Source organism: Excalfactoria chinensis, chromosome 1 (genome assembly GCF_039878825.1).
Source record: "Excalfactoria chinensis isolate bCotChi1 chromosome 1, bCotChi1.hap2, whole genome shotgun sequence".
NCBI lineage: Eukaryota > Metazoa > Chordata > Aves > Galliformes > Phasianidae > Excalfactoria > Excalfactoria chinensis.
In genome coordinates, this window is record NC_092825.1 from 14,711,956 (window position 1) to 14,731,169 (window position 19,214).

At 37.9% G+C, this 19,214-nt stretch overlaps 1 protein-coding gene across 2 annotated transcripts in view; it reads right to left on the reverse strand.

The window, feature by feature from the left end:
* Positions 1 to 993: 993 nt before the first annotated feature.
* The window catches only part of CERK (ceramide kinase), a 42,232-nt gene continuing 24,011 nt past the window's right edge, over positions 994 to 19,214 (reverse strand). Inside the window, exons 7-13 of one of the 2 annotated variants that reach the window (XM_072361565.1) lie at positions 18,392 to 18,466; positions 16,888 to 17,040; positions 15,286 to 15,391; positions 12,106 to 12,176; positions 6,778 to 6,980; positions 4,648 to 4,856; positions 994 to 3,700 (exon numbers count right to left, since the gene is read on the reverse strand). In XM_072361565.1, coding sequence (XP_072217666.1) covers positions 3,601 to 3,700; positions 4,648 to 4,856; positions 6,778 to 6,980; positions 12,106 to 12,176; positions 15,286 to 15,391; positions 16,888 to 17,040; positions 18,392 to 18,466 — 917 coding nt within the window. In that variant the 3' untranslated portion in view covers positions 994 to 3,600. Of the gene's footprint in view, positions 3,701 to 4,647; positions 4,857 to 6,777; positions 6,984 to 12,105; positions 12,177 to 15,285; positions 15,392 to 16,887; positions 17,041 to 18,391; positions 18,467 to 19,214 lie in introns of both variants that reach the window. The other variant, XM_072361564.1, reaches the window with a different exon arrangement.

Sequence of the window (19,214 nt, forward strand, 5' to 3'; positions counted from 1 at the left end):
AGTTAAAAAGGCTGTTAATCCTCTCGTAGCAGAGCATCTGAAAGGACTAAAAGCAGACCAAATGCCTCACCTGCATTAAAACTATGGGACTGGTCACACCTCAATTGAGAATAAGATTAAGCCCTGGTGAGATGTGTGCTGCATGCACATCAGTGGGTGAGACAAGCCTGAGGAAACTGCTGCTACACTGTGGACAGAATTCATTTGCTAGGACTTAAACACCAGCTAGAATCTATTGAATGTACTTAACTATCTGCTAGAAATTTGAAACAAGCAGTGTGAGTAATAAGAAGGATAAAATCCTATTACTCACATTAAGGCAGGAACTCTAAGGAAACAGCGAGACAGAAGCGCTGGGAGAAATTTCTGATTCTACATAGATAACATCTTTGTGTTCCTGAATATATGAGCAATATGGTGACATTCCTGCAAACACTGGCTTGTTGCATAACTTCAAAAGCAAAATCTGCAAAGTGCTGAAAAGCATACACTTACTGCGCCCGCTGCTCACATATAAAGAAGGTGTTTTACTTCTTAGTAGGAAGTGTACTGTATCAATAATTACTGCAATTAAGTCTGAACAGCACCTTTTTGTCACATAGTAGGTATTAATTTAGTCTAGTATGCAGTCCACGCTTCTTACAATGGCGGTTGCCTTCGACATTTTGCAGTTTACAATTTTTCAAAGCCAGTAACTCCAAATACTTACAACCAAGATTCTCCTTCCCCTTCAATCTTCAGTTTCTCTTAATAGGATTACACAGTTCTAGGAGCAATCCAGCCTCACGAGCTGCTTTTCTTCGCTCTCAGTATTGCCTGCTCTCACGCTGGCTATAAAGCAGTGGTCAATGCTAATGAAAGCTTATGAATTACCTCTCTGCCACTTTAACCCACCCACCTCCATTACACCGGGTGCATTTCCTTTGATAGGCAGAAATCTCCCAACAGATATTTTCTTTCAAATCAATCTGTAAAAGGAAGAAAACCACAGTATCGCTGTACAACATCATTTTATTTATTTTTTCTCAATGAATTCCTTTAGCCTCATAAAACAGAGCACATTTTCTAATCTTGAAGCCAGCAAGATTGGGAAATAAAAACAAAACAAAAAACACAGAATCAAACTTGGTTTTTCCATACATGATTTTCATACCGAGACTACATTCAGATGGAAAAAAAACAAACCCTAGAATTAAAATGAAAGCATATCCTACTTCCACAGCTCTCTTCTTAAAAATGAACTGGGTATGTCATACGACTCACCTCTGCTTGTACGATATGCTACAAATAGAACTATTCAGTTCAACTATGCAGCTTTCCTATTTTCTAAAGATATTTATTTTAATACGTTGCAATACCGTCGGTATTTACCTAACACTTCATTACGATACTGCTGAATGATCTTTTCCTCCTTCTCTTCTGGTGGTCCTCTTTCCGAATGGAGGCCTTCCCAGTGACCTTTTTTGGGAACACCAGGTGCAGTTTCAGATGTTACAAGTACTCAAAAGCACTTCAGCATCGCAACCAGATCAGTCTGCCATTTTTTAAGTAACAGTCTCACGCCTAACTAATGGAAAAAAGCTGGTTAGCATTTCTGCTGTTCTCACAGGTGAGAAATTGATCCGGATAGCTGTAACGCTTCATCTGTTGGTAAGTGGAGTTTACACTGTCATACCCTGGCCAAGCATTACAGTAATTTGAAATCTCGGTTCTTTTACAGTATTCAGAGATAGGCCAAGCTAACTGTAGAACTCTTTAAACAACTTATGATTTCAAAAGGTATTTGCAATTGTACAACCGCATCATTTCATTTTCAATTGGGTTCTTCATTCAAAAATACCACTCCTCTTGCTAGACATGGCTTTAAAAATACAATGTATTTAACATCTTTGCAATATAAATGTCCAAAAGTTGATTTTCCCAATGTTTTTAAGACTCGATGCATTACAAAGGAAAGTAAACAGCGCTACTTTTGGAAAAGTATTCAAGTATCTCCCTGACATTTTATATAATGAAAAACAGATCCTAAACTTCATATGAATGGACTTAAGCAATTTATCGCTCACAAATCTTTTTGGTTTTCTGTCATATACAACAGTATGAATAATACTTGTAGCAACAATATAGCACAGCTTTTGTTATTACACTAAACTGGAATGTTTCAACTGAAAAAGAAATAAATCAGCCATATAAAAGAAATTTCAAGTTCTCCAGTAATAAACTGACCAATCACCATGGCTTACACAGAGCAAATGTACATGAAACCAGTAGAAGTCAAATGACAGAAATGCCAATAAATACACATGAATAGAGAATAATTAGCTGCGCAGACACACACACACAATAATCTGAGATGCAGTAAGCATTAACAAACAGAGGTTTGTGATCCTTACCAAACAGGAATAAACCTGCTTGACAAGAGGGAAATTTTGCCCCCAGAATACACATCGGATGTGTGTGAGCCACAATACACAAATTCAAGTATAACTTAAATAATCGCTCTGTAGTTGTACTTGATAGTCTAAGGTATTTTCTGTAAAAAATAAGTCAGCACAGTGATTTGTGATTTATCCCAGTTGCTTCCTTTGACCTCACATCACACTTTGCTTCCTATTTAGTTAAATAAAACATTGTTTTAAAGACATTCAATCATGAAATAATATTTCCAAACTTATTCCAACATGTTATTTCACAAAGACATTTTAACATATCTCATAGAATCTCCAAAGAATTGTGCACTGAAGAGGAAAGCTTTTCATATGTTAATTTTAACTATTTTTAGAAATGTAAAATTTGCTGGTGTTTTATAAGCGACTTATATTTTCCCTTGCCTTTGCCTTCCTCGTATTACACACATCCCTGTGAGTTGCTTGCAAGACATCTCAACTGCAGTACGCGGTATTTGGTATAATCCAGTCATCAGATGCTTTATAATCCCAAACAGCAGCATGCAAGGAAGCACTTATAAATAGGATATATAGGAGAAGTTATGATCTGTCTACAGATGTGCTTTTGTTTTTAAAAATATTTCTAGACTGTTATTGTTATTACTTAAAGCCAGGAATGTGTATCTGAATTGCATTGATAAGTTGCAAGGTAATGTCAGAACTACAAAAGGAAAGATTTAAAAAATATATATGCAGATGACAACACTGTTGTCCAGCATTTAAGCCACATGCAACACTTCACACTCCCAGCAGAACACATTCTCTCAGATACTGAAAATATCTTGTCTTTGTATCTTGGTTTGATGGCAACATAAAGTTCAATGTTTTAAAACAATTACATATTATTGCAACACAACTGCTAAATCAGCTCCCTAAAAAAGCTCAGTATTTATCAGTTGTTATGAACATATACACATACGTTAATTCTCTCTTTTCTAACATAACTTAGATTACATTACTCCAAGACGTATTTTAATGACTACAATGTTAAAAAAAAAAAAAGTGAAATAAAAAGTCTAAAATTATATTGAAACTATCACAAAAAAAAAAAAATCCTAACATTTTAAAATACTTGTCAATTTGACTAAAATGCATATATACTCAATTTCCTTGAGCATTTATTTTTTTCTTCTCCTCATCGAAGGAACAGTACTCATAGTAATTGTTCAATGCTACTGTGGCTGTAGGCAGCTTCATCTGTACAGTTTTCCTCGATTCCCCTTGCAAACAGTTTCATTAACTGGCAGTGAACCCTAAAAAAGATGGAAGTCAATTAAATCATACTTAAAAAAAAGAAAAAGAAGCAGCAATGATAATATACATTTGATTCTAATGATCCGTGAATCTTGGGCACTTGTGCAAAGTTCCTTACTTCAGACTACAGAAACAGCCTTCAGTCCCCATACAGTCTTTCCCTGCAAAGAAGGCTGGATGCTTTCACCCTCCCATCACTCCTGCTAGTTATTTATTCCCCATGTTAAGTTCCATGCGACATCAGGAGAAACTGACCTTATACCATATACACTGTATACACAGAACAAACTTAGATACAAATATTTAGTTTGGTATTTTTGTTTCTCTTTGATTTAGAACAAACAAAAACACACAAACCAAACAAAAAACGCCCTTCAAATTTTAAAAGTGACTCATCTTCTAATTTGATTATCTGCAGAACTGCAAACTGCTTTCTCCATATGCCAAGGCTTAAGATAATACCAGGCTTATCCGGTATCAAAATATACAGAAATACTGAGCATGTGCCATATTTTATAAGACAAATGTGCGAGGTGAGAACCAATCAGATGACTTTTATATGACTTCTTAAAAATGGAAAATAACAACAACTGTTATCCTGAAAAATATTCTGTTTAATAGGAAAAGCTGGTGTTTAGAGTAGCAAAATACTCCATTCATTTAAAAAGAATCATTTAAAAAACAATATCTCCAACTGCAGCCCTTCAAAAACATTACATCAGATTCTAAGAGCTAAGCAGGACTTTGGGTGTTGGGTTCTCTCTCCTTCTCTCAAAGAGATCCTTTACAATGGATGGTCGAACTATTTACTGGAAGGGACCAAAACCAAAAACACTCAAATACACCATGTGGGGACACGCTCTGAGAATATCTTTATGAGTACATTTAAATCAATGAAAAGACTCGGTATCTTTTTGGGTACACACAGGGAAAAATTGATGCACACCTCACTTCAATTGCTGAACTATCCAGAGTTTCTCCATCACAGTTCCAAGTGCTATTAGCAATATTGCAGCAGCAGGCTGGATGATCTCTGCAGAACTGGCCAAAACGTTTCTTCCCTATGTCTGTGACACTGCTTTCATTGTCTTCTGAAAGCTTTGATGTAAATTGAAAACTCTTCACCCGATAAACATCTACAAATGAGAAGTCAAACTACAAAGAAAAAATAATCAAAAAAGGCAATTACAATTATTTAAATATACTTGATGCGTAAAGCAACTCAGCATGCAGTATTCTACAGTCAGGAAAGTCTGTTATTTCCAAGTTTACCTGAGGCACAGAATGACTTCTGTTTTCTCATTTGTGTGGCTTTTTAAAATAAAAAGCAAAACTGGAATTTTACTTTCCAGTGGTGTAATGGTGTTCTTCAAGTAGCACCAAACAGCCACTTTTTGGATAATGAGGTAAAAGGCTCTGAGAGTAGAACTAAAGAGGATATAGGAGCTACTTTAAAAAAAAACTCCTATAAAAATAGATTATAACGTGGAATCTAACTCAAAAACATTTGGCTTGGATCCTTATACCATCCTCAAGAACTGCTCAACTACAACTCTTAAGATGAGCTTTTCTGAGCCTAATCATAAAGTAATGAAGATAATTATAGAATAACTTGCATTGAAAAAGCCATCTGGACCAATCATACACCTACCATTAATATTTCCTCACTAAACCATGTCCCTTAATGCCACATTTCTGTGTTTCTTGAACATCTCCACAGATGGTGACTCCACCACCTCCCTGGGCAACCTGTTTCAATGCCTCACCACTATTCCTGAGAAGAAATTTTTCCTAATATCCAACCTGAGCCTCTCGTGGACCAACTTGAGGCCATTCCCTCTAGTCCTTTCACTAGCTACATGGGAGAAGAGGCTGACACCCACCTCAACGTAACCTCTTTTCAGTTAGTTGCAGAGAACAAAAAGGACTTCCATGAGCCTCTTGCTCCAGACCCCTCGCAGCTCTATTGCTCTTCTCTGGATACACTCCAGGGCCCCCATTTCTTCCTTGTAGTGAGGACCCAAGACTGAACACAGTAATCAAGCAGCAGCCACACCAGAGCTGAGTACAGTAAGACAATCACTTCCCTGCTCCTTCTGGCAACACTACTTCTGATAAAAGCCAGGATGTCATTGGCCTTCTTGGTCACCTGGGCACACTGCTGGCTCATGTTTAGCCACCTGTCAACCAACACCCTCAGGTCCACTTCCTCTATAGAATCTTCCAGCCTCTCTGCCCCAAGCCTATAGCACTACCTGGGGTTGTTGTGGCCAAAGTGCAGGACCTGGGACTTGGTCTTGTAGAGCTTCACTGGGCCTTATACCAGTGATTCAGAATGCAGCTGGTAAGTGCAAAGAAATGCCTCGACCAAAGAATTCCAGAGCAGTACATATACATCACAAAAGTGGGCATAGAGGAAAATAAGAGCAAAGGGAGATATTAAACACCAACAAAATAAAATAAATTTCAGCTAGAAATAAGTAGGATCAGTTTGAGACCAGTTCTATTTGATATTTTCTTATAAATGATCTGATTTCAAGATTCAAATGCATACTAAGTTAGGAAGAACTTTTGACTCTTTCAAGGATAGAGAAGTATTGCAGTAAGGTCTTGACAGATTAGAGGGTTGGTCAATCACCAACCCAATAAAGTTCAATAAGAGCAAATGCCAAATTCTGCACCCAGGACAGGATCAATCCTGAATAGATGTACAGACTGGGAGACAAGAGGCTGGAGTGCAGCTCCATAGAAAGGAATCTGGGGGTTCTGGTTGATGGCAAGTTGAATCCAAGCAGGCAGTGTGCCCTGGCAGCCAAAACACTTTAAATACCATCAAAATATTAAATATATAGAATATTTTATAAGACAGAATTCAATTAGCAAAAGTGGAATTTGGTCAGAATTGCCCAAGGCCTGGCTTAGCTAAGGCGATTTCTGTGATGATACATATTAAGTCATACTAAATGCATTAGCTTTTTCTAAATATTTTGTAGATGTTTTTTTTATCATATACAAATATCAGTATTCACAGGTTAAAACTTATTCTAGAGAGCTCACTGTCAAAGGGAATACATACCTGGTCATCTTTGTTTGTGTGTCTGACAAGATACCGTAGAAAGTCAAATCTGGAGCATTTACGAACTAGAATCAGGTCAGCTGTACCGTCTGCTAAATGAGCTGCTGGTGAAAGACCTTTTGGACTTCGTGGACAGGCACAGCTCATATTTACTACATTGATTGCAAGAAATTTCCCTTTAATAACCTTCCATTCTTCTTCATCTTCTGAAACACATGAACAAACACAAGGATATTGGATATTAATTGAACTACACATAAGAACAGGAAGAAGCAACCATTATTGGCATGGTACAAGATTTTACTAGCCATGTTCATGCGCTGCCAATACAAATCTAATAGATTCTTAGACTTCATATATTAACAGAAGAAGTTACTTCCCCCCTTCAAACACCATCATTATCTTTTAGTGCTGCTTACAATTTCTGAAATAAGCATGTCAAATGCAAGATCAATGTTTTGGGGTAAAATCACTAAGTTTCAGGCAAGGACAAGGGAGATGCAGGTTATAACTCTTGCGGGTTAAAAAGTTTGAGAGGATTTTTAATTTTATTTTTACTGTTCAACATGTTATTCTTAAGCAAGCAGCGACAGAGAGATACTGGCTTAGTGTCTGGTTTCTAACCCACTCCTCTTTCAGTCTCAATGCCATAAGCTATCTTGAAAAACAAACAATACCAAATAAAAACAAGAAAAGATCAAAAGCGAGGAGATGACTCAGGGTTCAGGAAGGGCCAGCATGCAGCAGATCAGCAGCCCGTTAAGGAACTCCTAAAAATCGTCTGCAGATGAACAACAGTAACAAAGAGTTGAATTTGTCTCTGCAAAATTATTCAGGGACTGCTGGGGGAAAAAAAAAAAGTGTTTTCAGTAATATAAAACTGTTCTGTTATATTAGACCTAAACTGACTTTAAATGTGCGATGAAATAGATACTACCAGGAGGCAGAGGAAATTTCTGGAATGAAAATTGTTTATACTGGCAGCCGCTGCACAGAGATATCTAAACTGTATTTTCTCATATAAGGATAAAAATAGATTAGAAAAGGCTTTGCATTTTTACATTAAACATGACTGCCTTCCTTACTATAATAATAAAAAAAAAGCCATAAAGCAGCCATACCACTGTGTTTCACCTCCAAGTATAAGCAGGCTCAGATATATTTTTTCTCTCAGAGAGAGGTCAGGCACTGGAATGGCTGCCCAGGGAGGTGGTGGAGTCGCCACCCCTGGCAGTGTTCAAGAGGTGTCTGGATAGGGAGCTAGGAGATATGGTTCAGTGGTTTTCTGTAGGTATGGCGAAGGGTAGATGGTTGGACTAGATGATCTTGCAGGTCATTTCCAACCTAGTGATCCTATATCAAATGAAAAACTCCACAGAACTAATGATCTCAGAATAGCCTATGGAGATGCACAGTTTGAAAACTGTAGTCCATGAAAGAAGTGTCACCATAGATGATGGAGGTAAAAACGAAGTCACAAACAAACAAGCAAGATAAACTTCGTCTATGAAAGCTTGTTTTGATCATCAATTTGATCACCAAACCACAGCCAAGCAGTTTTTGTGCCATATTAAATAACAGCAAATTAGAAATCTAATATTATTCAGTTGCTCATCTTGGGGTTAATTTAAAATTAATTATTCAAGGTGCTTCTTTGATGAGATGATAGATATTTCATGTTCTGCAATTCCATTATTCTTTACTATCTTCGTTCTTACATCTCACTATCTCAGTTGTTACACTTACTTGATAGTCATTACCACCATCATCCAGGTAAATGGCGGACCTAAATTCTATAATACATTTGTTTTCAATTGACCTCTTCAAAGCTTTATACAACAGAAAAAGGAAGAAGAGGGAAAAAAAGATAATGTAGCTCATCTTTGCTCTTTCAACTTTTCTATCTTCTTGGACATTTTAATTACTTTTAAAATGCCGTTGGAACTTCTTACTTCCCCCTTTCTTAGTACCTAGGAAAATTCAACTCCAGGAAAACTAGAGTAAGTCTGTAACACGACAAAAGTCTTAAAGCAAACTAAAAACAACTTCATATTTTTTTTTTTCCATCTAGTCCATCCTCTGTATGTTCTGATAAACAAATAGGTAATAAAAGAAATGCAGCTTTGTTAGATTCAACATTTTTTGCATCATTTGCCAGAGTGGTTTTAGTATCAGTCATGTTTGCTTTACTGCTGATCATTTTTTTATGTGCTTTCAAAAAGGAGATTACAGAGAGAAATCATTTAAATTAGTTTCAAGATGTGTACTTTAAGAGAGAAGAAAGACATACATCAAACTACAGAATGACTTTGTTCAGGCTGCAGGCAAATGATGAGGCTGTTCTGAGATTAAGGCAGCCAAACAGAACATAAGAAACTACTGGAAACATGAGACATTGTGTGACCCAACAGTTATCAGGGTGAGAAACTGACAAAAGTTACAGACAGCATCACGTAGAACATCTGAGTTCCATGGGTAGTAAAGGGAGTTACTGGAAGGACTGCTTAGAGAGCTGAAGGAGACCACCTATGGGGGAGCTGAACCTTGCAAAGCCAACAGCACCTACTTAATACTGGTACAATCAGTCTGTGGCAGGGATGTAGCAAAACTGGACACAATTAGTGAAATTCAGCTGGAAACAGCTGTTTATTTGGGAGAAGAAAAGGTTGGAGAAAGGGAAGAAGTGGATTAAGGAAGGACAAGCATGGAGAATGGGGAGATAACAGGGGTCACTTGAGCATGAGCACATACTGATCAGAAACCTCCCTGATGTGGATGTGACCTGTTGAAAACTTCAAGTCACATTAACCAGACCTTAAACTGTACAAACTCACAATCAGAGCAGGAATCTAGCTAATAGTGCCTGGGGTCTGGAGTATGGATGTGGCAGAGTCTGAAGGACCCACACACATTCACATAGATTACAGTTTGATAACTATGAGTATCTGTAGATTTTGTTGCAAACTAGCTAGAAAAAAAAAACAGGATCTGGGCACTGATAGACTTAAAGTACATGGTAATTTTTGAGGGATCCCTGAATACAAGCATTGTTGTGAATCAAGACAGTAAGGGGATGTATATGTTCTGCTAGCAAACCTGATGTGGAGAGAAAAGCAGGACTGGGATAGTTACTGGGATAGTTAGTTACAGTGCTTGTGTTACGTGTGGCTATCTGTAAAGGTACCGACATCCTGTCTGCATTGTTCCAGCTACAACTGTACTGTGTGAATGCCTATGTCTGCATGCAAAAACGTGTCATTTCCTGGCTACATCTGGGTATACACCTGAATGTTACTATATGGACAATGCTTATCAGCCACCTGTGTCCAGAACTATACAAGGACTTAATTTAAAAGAAAAACAGGCACTCTCTGATATCAAAGCAACAAAATGAAAAAAAAGAAGAAAAAAAAAAAAAAAGAAAAAGAAAAAGAAACCTCTTTAAAGATGAAACCTTTTGTTGTTTATCTGAGAAGTACTAATAACTTGGTCCTGAATGCATCTGGATATATTAACTACTTATGTATGCTCATTGTAATAATTAAGTCTCAATAGAGGGCAGAATGCTTATATGCATTTTTACCTGGTGGAAAAGCACTGTTTAGTAAAAACAAAAGCATGTCACTCTTTAAAGAAGCTTAACTGCTCAGTAACAACACAGTCTGGGTATTTCTCACCTCTTAAATAACCAACTGCTCTCCTAACCATTATTCAGGGTGCCTCCCTGTAATATCACAGCTTACTTAGAATACCTTTTATACAGTAGGGCAATCGTAAACCAGGGAGAAATAAAATGGCACTCATTTCAACTGCCTACTGTGCACATATACTGCCAGTTGCTGAAATCAGCCTAAGTGCTAGCTCTGAAAATTTACTCAGCGCATGCACACAGACTTCTTCACAATACAAACAAATAAGTGATGGTCAATGAAAGCAAACTTCTAAACTCATATGAACAGTACACAAATGAAGTATGCAAATGAAAGAATTAGCCAATACACCTCACAAGTAAAAGCTCACACGAGGTGGTAATTTGAAATCCTTCTTTGTGCAAATCAGGAATAGTGAATTGTTCTTGTTCACTTTCCAGGATTACATGGAGAAGAGAATACAATACAGAGCAAACAAAAGCAGCCACTGAAAGTAAAATTTAGGACAGTGTCCTCCAAAACCATTTGCATGTCATGTGCTAAGCTGACTAAAGCAGTCAGTTGCTCACTAATATGTATTTCACTTTTTCAGCCTTTGCTCCTTTGCTGGATCAAAGCTGTTAAGAACAAGAATAAAGAGCAAAGAAACAAACAAACAAAAAAAGGCAACTTCTAACTACAATTATTTCCTTCTCCCCATGAAATTTTCTTGCAGTAAAGAATCCTTGTATCACATTTAATTCCTAAGAAGATATCACGTAAAGCAATTTATTTTATTTATGCCTAGATTCAGTTATTCAGGCTACCAGTGAATCTCTACAGTATGAAGATACCCTTTCTAAACAAATGAAACTGTGCAAAGTAATTGTGATTACAAGACAAATAGGTCATAAGGACCAACTGTTGTGTTAAGAATAGTTTTATGCACTGGGCTATGCAAGAAAAAAAGACAAACTGAGACCAGAGGCTAAACTTGGCCAATTGGAAGTTCTATGTTTTCTTTCTGTAAAATCAGAAGTGTATCAATACTAGTGCTTCCTATTAATAGGCAGTAATTGGACATAAAGAGATAGGAAGACTGATGCATAGCATCCAGCATGTAAACAGTTGTTTTAACAAAACAAAGGAAAAGGTATGTCCTTATGAAAGTGTACACAGGGCCTGGAATTGAAGAGGATAAGTACAACATAATGAGAGAAAGATGAGAAAAATCTCATTTAAATTAGATTTATTGCTCCATTTACTTAGAAATACTTAAACTCACTAGTGAGGCTATTATTATCCGTGTTCACTGCCTCATATGTATTTAACAACTTAATGAAGGGTGACTTGTGTGTGAACAAACACTAAGCTGAACCTTCATCTATTCCATAGGTTATCTCACCAAACTTTCCATACTGGCTCAGTTTATCGGTTAAATCCTACTCACAAAAGTAAGACAAATTCCCAGCTCACTGAACATATCTTTAGGAAGCCTAACATATCAAAATATCTAAGTTGTTGATACAATTTCATCAGAATTGTCTGCGGCCTGAGTGGAAGTGATGCCTTAATATGTGTTTCTAAACTTGAAAGATCATTTTAGCAACCTGCAGTGACAAACACACTTGAGCTGATACGTACAGAAAAACAGTATGTTCCATAATACTACATTGTTTTGCTTTTTATGATAAATTACCTTCATGTTTGAATCCACACTTCTTGCGTTGTTCTGCCAGTTGTTGCTCACTTTCCTTGCAAACATAACATCTGAAAACAGAAATACTATTCAGTGCCTGAAAACAAAAATATTCGGTTCTGTGCTTTCCCTAATAACAGTAAGAACTTCCCTCTCTGTAAGACAGAGCATGGCACCAGCAACCTTGATATGGCATAAATCACGATAGTCCCAGAGACCCTACAGGTACTTAAATACATTGCTAAGGATTACTGGAGGTAAGAAATAACAGCATCACATAGCCCTAAGATCATATAGGTTGAAAGGGACCTCTGGATAAGGTTCAGACTTTTGCTCAAAGCAGGTCCAACAGGATAAGGTTATTCAGTATCTTGCTTGGTCAAGTTTTTAAGATCTGCTAGTACAAAGCACTCAAGACCTCTGAGCAATGCTTCAATATCCAACTGCAGTAGCAATAAAAAAAAACACTGACATATTGGAACTAGCCTTGCATTTAACAAGACCTGTAAATGGTCTGCCTTCTCTGCTGCAAGGACACACTGCTGACTTGGGTTACAGCCTGTTGTCACCAGGACTTTATGAGCACAGCTGCATTCCGGACTTCCAGTGCACACTCAGTACTGCTGCAAGGGACTATTCCACCCCAGGCTCACACACATCCTCCTGAACTTCACAAGGTTCCTATCAACCATTTCTTTAGCCTGTCAAGATCCATCTGAACAGCAACCTTGACATTCAACCTACTGACCACTCCTCTCAACCTGCTACCATCCATAAAACCAGTCAGTTCACTCTGTACCACCATCCCAGTCTTAAATAAATGTGCTGCACAATACTGGCTCCACTGTTGTTTCCTGAGGCACACCATTAGTAATTAGCTATCTTTTGGACACAGCAATCAAACCTTCCCATATAGCCTAACCAGCTTTCCACCTATCTACTAATGTAGTATATACCTCACTGATTTAGTTTTAAGAGTACTACAGAAAACATTATACCTTGCTAAAACTAAGGTACTTAACACCCACTGTTTCTCTCTCATCCAGAGGCAAAGGAGGCATTTTTCCAGCCTTTCCCCTATATTCTGACAGTGAGTTTGCTGCACCACTAAGCAACAGGTCCACATTTCCTCCCACCTTTTATTATCGACATCCATAAATAACTGCTTTGTAAGACATAAAGCTCTTCACATCCCTCACTTATTTCCACCCTACCCACACTATGGGTACCCAGTGGTATCCCTGCATGTTGAGCCAACGTATCTGCGCTCCTCTGAGGTAACCCACTCCACCCCTACCTTCTGTTTACTTCTCAGTTACATTTCGGTTTTAGTTAAGAAAGATCTTTAATTATCATGCTGCTCTTTTTTCATGTTTACTCAAGTTTCTGCATATCAGAATGGTCTGTTCATGTACTACATCCTTAAAAAACCAAGGAACTCTCCTAGACCTCTTTGTCCCCCAGTGTTGCGTGGGATCTTGCCAAGATTCCTGAATAAACCAACATCTGTTCTGAAATTCAGGGCTGTAATTCTATACTTTGTCTTGTTTGCTTCTCTCAGTATTTCAACCTTCATAATCTCACAGTTTCTGCTGCCAGACTACCACCAACTGTCACATCCCCATCTTCATTCCCTCCAGCTATCTAAAGGCATAGAATGGTTTGGGTCAGAAGGGACTTTAAAGTCCATCCACTCCCAAACCACCTGCATACAGTACTCAGTGTGGGCAATCTCACCCTTTTCTGTGCAGTCTCAAGGAGACACTAGCTCTGCAATCATGCACAGATTAACTTCTCATTTCACACAACATACTGCATGTGTTTGTGCTGAGGCACTTGAAATAGACACCCAGTCAGGTTGATATGACAGAGGGGAAGCTCTCACTCTCCAGTGTAGTTTCCAGACACTTTCTCAGTACCTATTATAGCCTTTTTTTCTCTCCAAATTATAGAAACCTCAGCATACCTAATCTGACCCTCCTCACAAGGCCAACCGACTCAGTTTGCAAAGGTGGCTCCAACTTGCCGGACGGGTGCCACGAAATTTATGTTTTTTAATAAATATTCTTTAGTCATAAAAAACGTCAGGTTTGCAGGTGGTTTCCTTTGCATAGTCTTCAGCGACTACAATTCACTTCATTCTTTGCACTGAAGGACTGGGGCTCTTGCCTCTGGAAAAGTAGTTTTAATCTACTGTTAATCTCCTCGGTTGCTAGACAGCTTGCTCACCTCTGCTTTGATGGCAATTCAATGTTTTACCAAAACACACCTTTTACAGGTGAGGCCACCACTGCCCCTAGACACAGCTTCGGGGAGACACATCAGGCCCTCTTCCACAGAGACCTGGATGACAGTTTTCTCCATCTGGAGCATCCCTGGCATCAAGGCACCTGATATGTCAGAACTGTAGCTTCCTGGAGACCAGGTACTGTAGCATGTCACAGCACTACTACTGCATAGTCTCAACTAATTCCATGTAGTTTCACAGTTTCTGGCTCCTCTGTACCCTGCTGTGCTGTTAGCTAGATCTCTGTTAGCTGCAGTCATGTATCAAGAATCATAAATACCTACACGTAACTTGAAGCAAGAGAAAGCAAAAGAAAAGACGAAAAGCCAGATGATTTAGTCAGGCCCTTAGACTACATAAACATGTGAACAATATCACAGTATATTTACAGAGGGTAATATTCTACAAAAAGAAAACCAACAAAAAAAAACCCAACTAAATAGACAGCAGTTCATTAAATGACCTATCCCCGAGACAAGAAGTTGTTGCCATGAGACTGAAACAATTCATAAAATAATTAGTTCAAATTACAGTGTGAACATTTGAGAATTTCTGAGTAATTATTCCCATTTTCGGAAGCTATGAGGCATCCAGAGTTGGCATTTATTAGCATTAACAAAGTATAGCGCCCTCAGTATCTTTTTAATGGCACACTGTGCTGTTATGCTTTGTTTAATCTGAAACTGAGGAATGAGAGGACACTAACAAAAATTTTATTACCTTTTTTTTAACTAACCTGACAAAATATGGTATTCCCTTTAATAAGTAAACAAACTCTTTTTAAAGCGCATCTCTTCAGAGCGAGTGTTTTGATAATAAAGAGCAATATTGCCGTAACCTCAGTTTACACACAGACATTTTCAAACAGTATCCAGACATAAATAGTAGCCTACCCTGTTCTGCAGCTATCTTTATCTCGTGGAGATCCCAGTGTGTGTTTTGCTGGTTGAAAAGAAATTGTTCCTTCATAGTAATGATGAGAAAGAAAAGTCTTGAAGCCTACATAAAAGAGGTATTAAGCAGCATTAAGCCTTTACAAAGCCACATCGCAAACACCTCTGCTTACATCCTTTGATTGTTGTTCTGTTTCCTTCTCTAAGGACCACAAAAAATAGCTTTTCTCCCCAGGCTCACAGCTTTTTGTGTTCTGATGTTTTAGAATGTAAAAGGACACGTTCTCTTCTCCCCCACAAAGACTTTAACATTTCCATGTGGGACTCTTACTTTGACTGATGTCTTTAGAAGACAAAAGAAAATTTGAAGTTGTATCATAAATCAAAACAGGCAAAATACACTTTCCAGTAGCTTAATATTTGCCCAAATATTACCTACCTGGGCTAAACCACTCAGCTCTGTCCATAAAACTGAAAGAGCAAAACAATTCATTCCATGAGCTGAATGTCCAGAGAAAAGTGTCTCTTTCCAACTAAGAAAATCAAAACGATTAACACCAAAAATATATTCCTTTTTGGGCAGCTATCACTAGGTGGGACATATCAGCGCATTTCTATGAATGATACAGAACAGTAAAGTGTTAGCAATTTTACTACTAAAAAAAAAATGATGATCCAATTTTAATTAGGGTTGCTTTTAACATCATTCATAACAGTTCAAAATTTTTTGGTTCTTTATAAGATCATAAAATATGGAAGTATTAGTTACAAGTTAATCTGCTAACTGTACTATTTGGTCAAATTCAGTACTTTAATAAGCAAACTTTTAACGTTATCCCCCAAGTGACACAGTTTTAATGAACACAATACCATAGAATGACTTGGGCTGCAAGGAACATTAAAGATCATTTAATTCCACCCACTTGCCATGGGCAGGGACACCTCCCACCACAACAGGTTGCCCAGAACCCCATCCAACAGGGCCTTTAATGCCACAAGAGATGCGGTATTCACAGCTTCTTAGGGCAACTTGTTTCAGCACCTAAACATCCTCTGAGTCAAAAATTTCCTCCTGATATATAATCTAAATCTCTCCTCTTTTACTTTGAAACCATTCCTCCTCCTGTCATTAAGAAACCACGCAAAAAGTTTGTCTCCATCTTGTTTATAAATTCCTTTTAAGCACTGGAAAGCTCCACTGAGCCTTCTCCAGCACAAAGAAGCCCAAATCCCTCACGCTTTCTTCTTGGAAAGGTGCTCCAGTTCTCAGAGCATCCTTGTGGCCCTCTTCTGGACCTGCTCCAACAGCTCTGCATCTAGAGTCCCATGCCTGGTGGCAGCACTGCAGGTGGGGCCTCACAAAGAGAAAGCAGAAGGGAACAATCACGTTCCTCACCCTGTTAACCACTCCTCTTTCGATGCAGCCCAGGATATGGTTGGCCTTCTGAGAAAACATGATGCAATGTAATTGGCATCATAAGAAATTTAAAATCAACTTCCTTACATTTAAAAGTTACAGAGAAGCTTGGTTTAGGGAAGGAGTATCAACTGCTCCAATATGCTTAGACACTTACATAAGAACATAATAATTATTCAAGTTACCTGAATAGTCGTATCTCATCGGACCCATCCACCGTTTCTTTTCACTGTCTTTCAAAACATCTCCATAAAAACCGTAACCCAACAATGATACAGCGTACTTCAAAAATGTGTTGTTATGATGCACAGATGAGACATCTAAAGGCTGACAGTCACCTACAAAGGTAAGTGCAAAGTGTTAAGTCTTTTGTTTCAATGTGCAAATGTGATAATAGCTTTAATGTTACAGACTTCTTAAATATAAGAAATGTGGAACCTATATTTATACACATCACATACACGTATACACGTGCATAAACACGTATTTTTTTTTATGCTTGCAGGAGGGGAAAATATTTTTGAAGGACTAATTTCTTTCAATATTTAAAAACCACTTAGTACTAAGTGAAAAGAATGGCCAGAATGCTAGAAGTATATAAAGAAGAATGTACACTCATGCTCTGTAGGGTTGGAAGAATATGTCATACAAGAGGTCAAAGCAACATCTGTACATCTACTGAATGCTAAATCTTGTATTTCATAGTAACAAGAGGACTCTGATTTCTGCGTAGCAGAAGCTTCGGGAGTGGTTTGAGGTGGTTTTCTTTTGCCTTGTATTTTATTTATTTTAAAAAGTCTAAATGCATGTTGTTTAACTTCATGCTCACTGCCTCTCATCCTTTCAGCACAGATCATAATATCTTTTAATATAACTGAGAAACACATAAAATTTAAATACCTATATTTATATGCCCATTTAATAGTCCAGTTAAAATACCGTAATATACTAAGTACTTATTAGAAACAGCTCTTTAATCCTAGTCCTGTGGTGCTAAACTCCAGAAGTGCTGAACAGTTTTAACCAGAAGAGAGCAGAGAAGCACGTGTTTGTGTCTTTGCAACAACAGCTCCTAAGATTGCAACTATTATGCATTCAGTAAGCAGGTGAAGTAATGATCATCCAGAAATCCTACCCTTATGCTTATACAACATGGATATAAATGAAGACGATCTTGTACTATTTTTCAAATGAAGTATAAAGAACATGACTATGACTCTTTGGTATGTGGCAGATAGAACTGAGATCACTAGTCACAATACATCTCCACCCCCTGTAATCCCAACACAATTCAGGGACTCTATTACTTCAGGACTTAGAGAGTGGCAATGTCAGTATTCTCTGCTCACTGATGGTAACATACCAAACAAGCATTTACAGACAAATAGCTGTCTTCCTCCCTACTTCCTTCTCAAATATGTGATTTTCAGATTGCAAAATGGCAATTATCTGCTAATTCCAGTCAAACAGAAGTCACACTTGAAGCCTGGCATGAAAGCATTAAATTGCACAAGATTACTTATACAAAAAATGTTCTCTAAAATGTACATGCTACTTGCGACGGCTTTCTTTAAGAGACATTTATCACCCAACAATTTACACTGTTTATTGTATTTTTCTGCTATTTTAATATCATGCCAGAGAGTGTGATTATATTTTCATAGCGAACAGTGAACTGTGACCACTCACCTATAATAATATGGAGAGCTGACGTTACTGGATCAGAAATGCCAACAGTTGAATAGCATACGCAATCTGTTGAGCCTGAAAAATGAAGACCAAGAGATTAGTTTATACCTTTTCAAAGCAAGTACTATCGGTATGGTCCTCCAAAGAAAAGCTTTATGTTATTGCAGCCTGCCCCTTTGTATTTTATGGAACAAAATAAATACACAGATACAAAAATTATGATTTATATTGGAACAGTAACTTTCTTTCTGCAGAAAATAGAACCTATTTGCTCTTGTACAAAGGCCCTCCAGTATGTATGAAATTAACGTACAGCAGATAGTGAAGGGAAAGATTAAGGACATTGTTACAACTCTTGCATTAGTTATGGGAGGTGAAGAAGGCACACGCTGATCTCAAGAGACACCAGTTTCCTACTTCCTGGGGGAGTGCTCAAAGTCCCAGGCTGTCAGCATCCCCTCCCTCCTCCACTGCATCTTACAAACACAAATTTGTGCGTTGTTTGATTATTTGAAAGTTAATAACCATTTGCTTTCGGTAGTTGGTTTACTGATAGGAGAGCAAACTAGAGAGTGACCTGCCGTTACAGTCTTCAGCAAAATACCTAAAGGCACAAAAAAATAAGGTTTAGGTTTCACCTGCATTCTGTTTTTTCTAACTACTTCAGGCCACTCCTCACTCAGCATGCCCACTCAGTATTATTAGCTGCCATTTAGAGCCAGACAACACTCCCTTGAGCCCTATAAGAACCATCTAAGAGCCTACTGGAGAGTTCTATATTCTATTCTGCAGCAGGCACTTCAAATTCAGTGTCAGATGTACC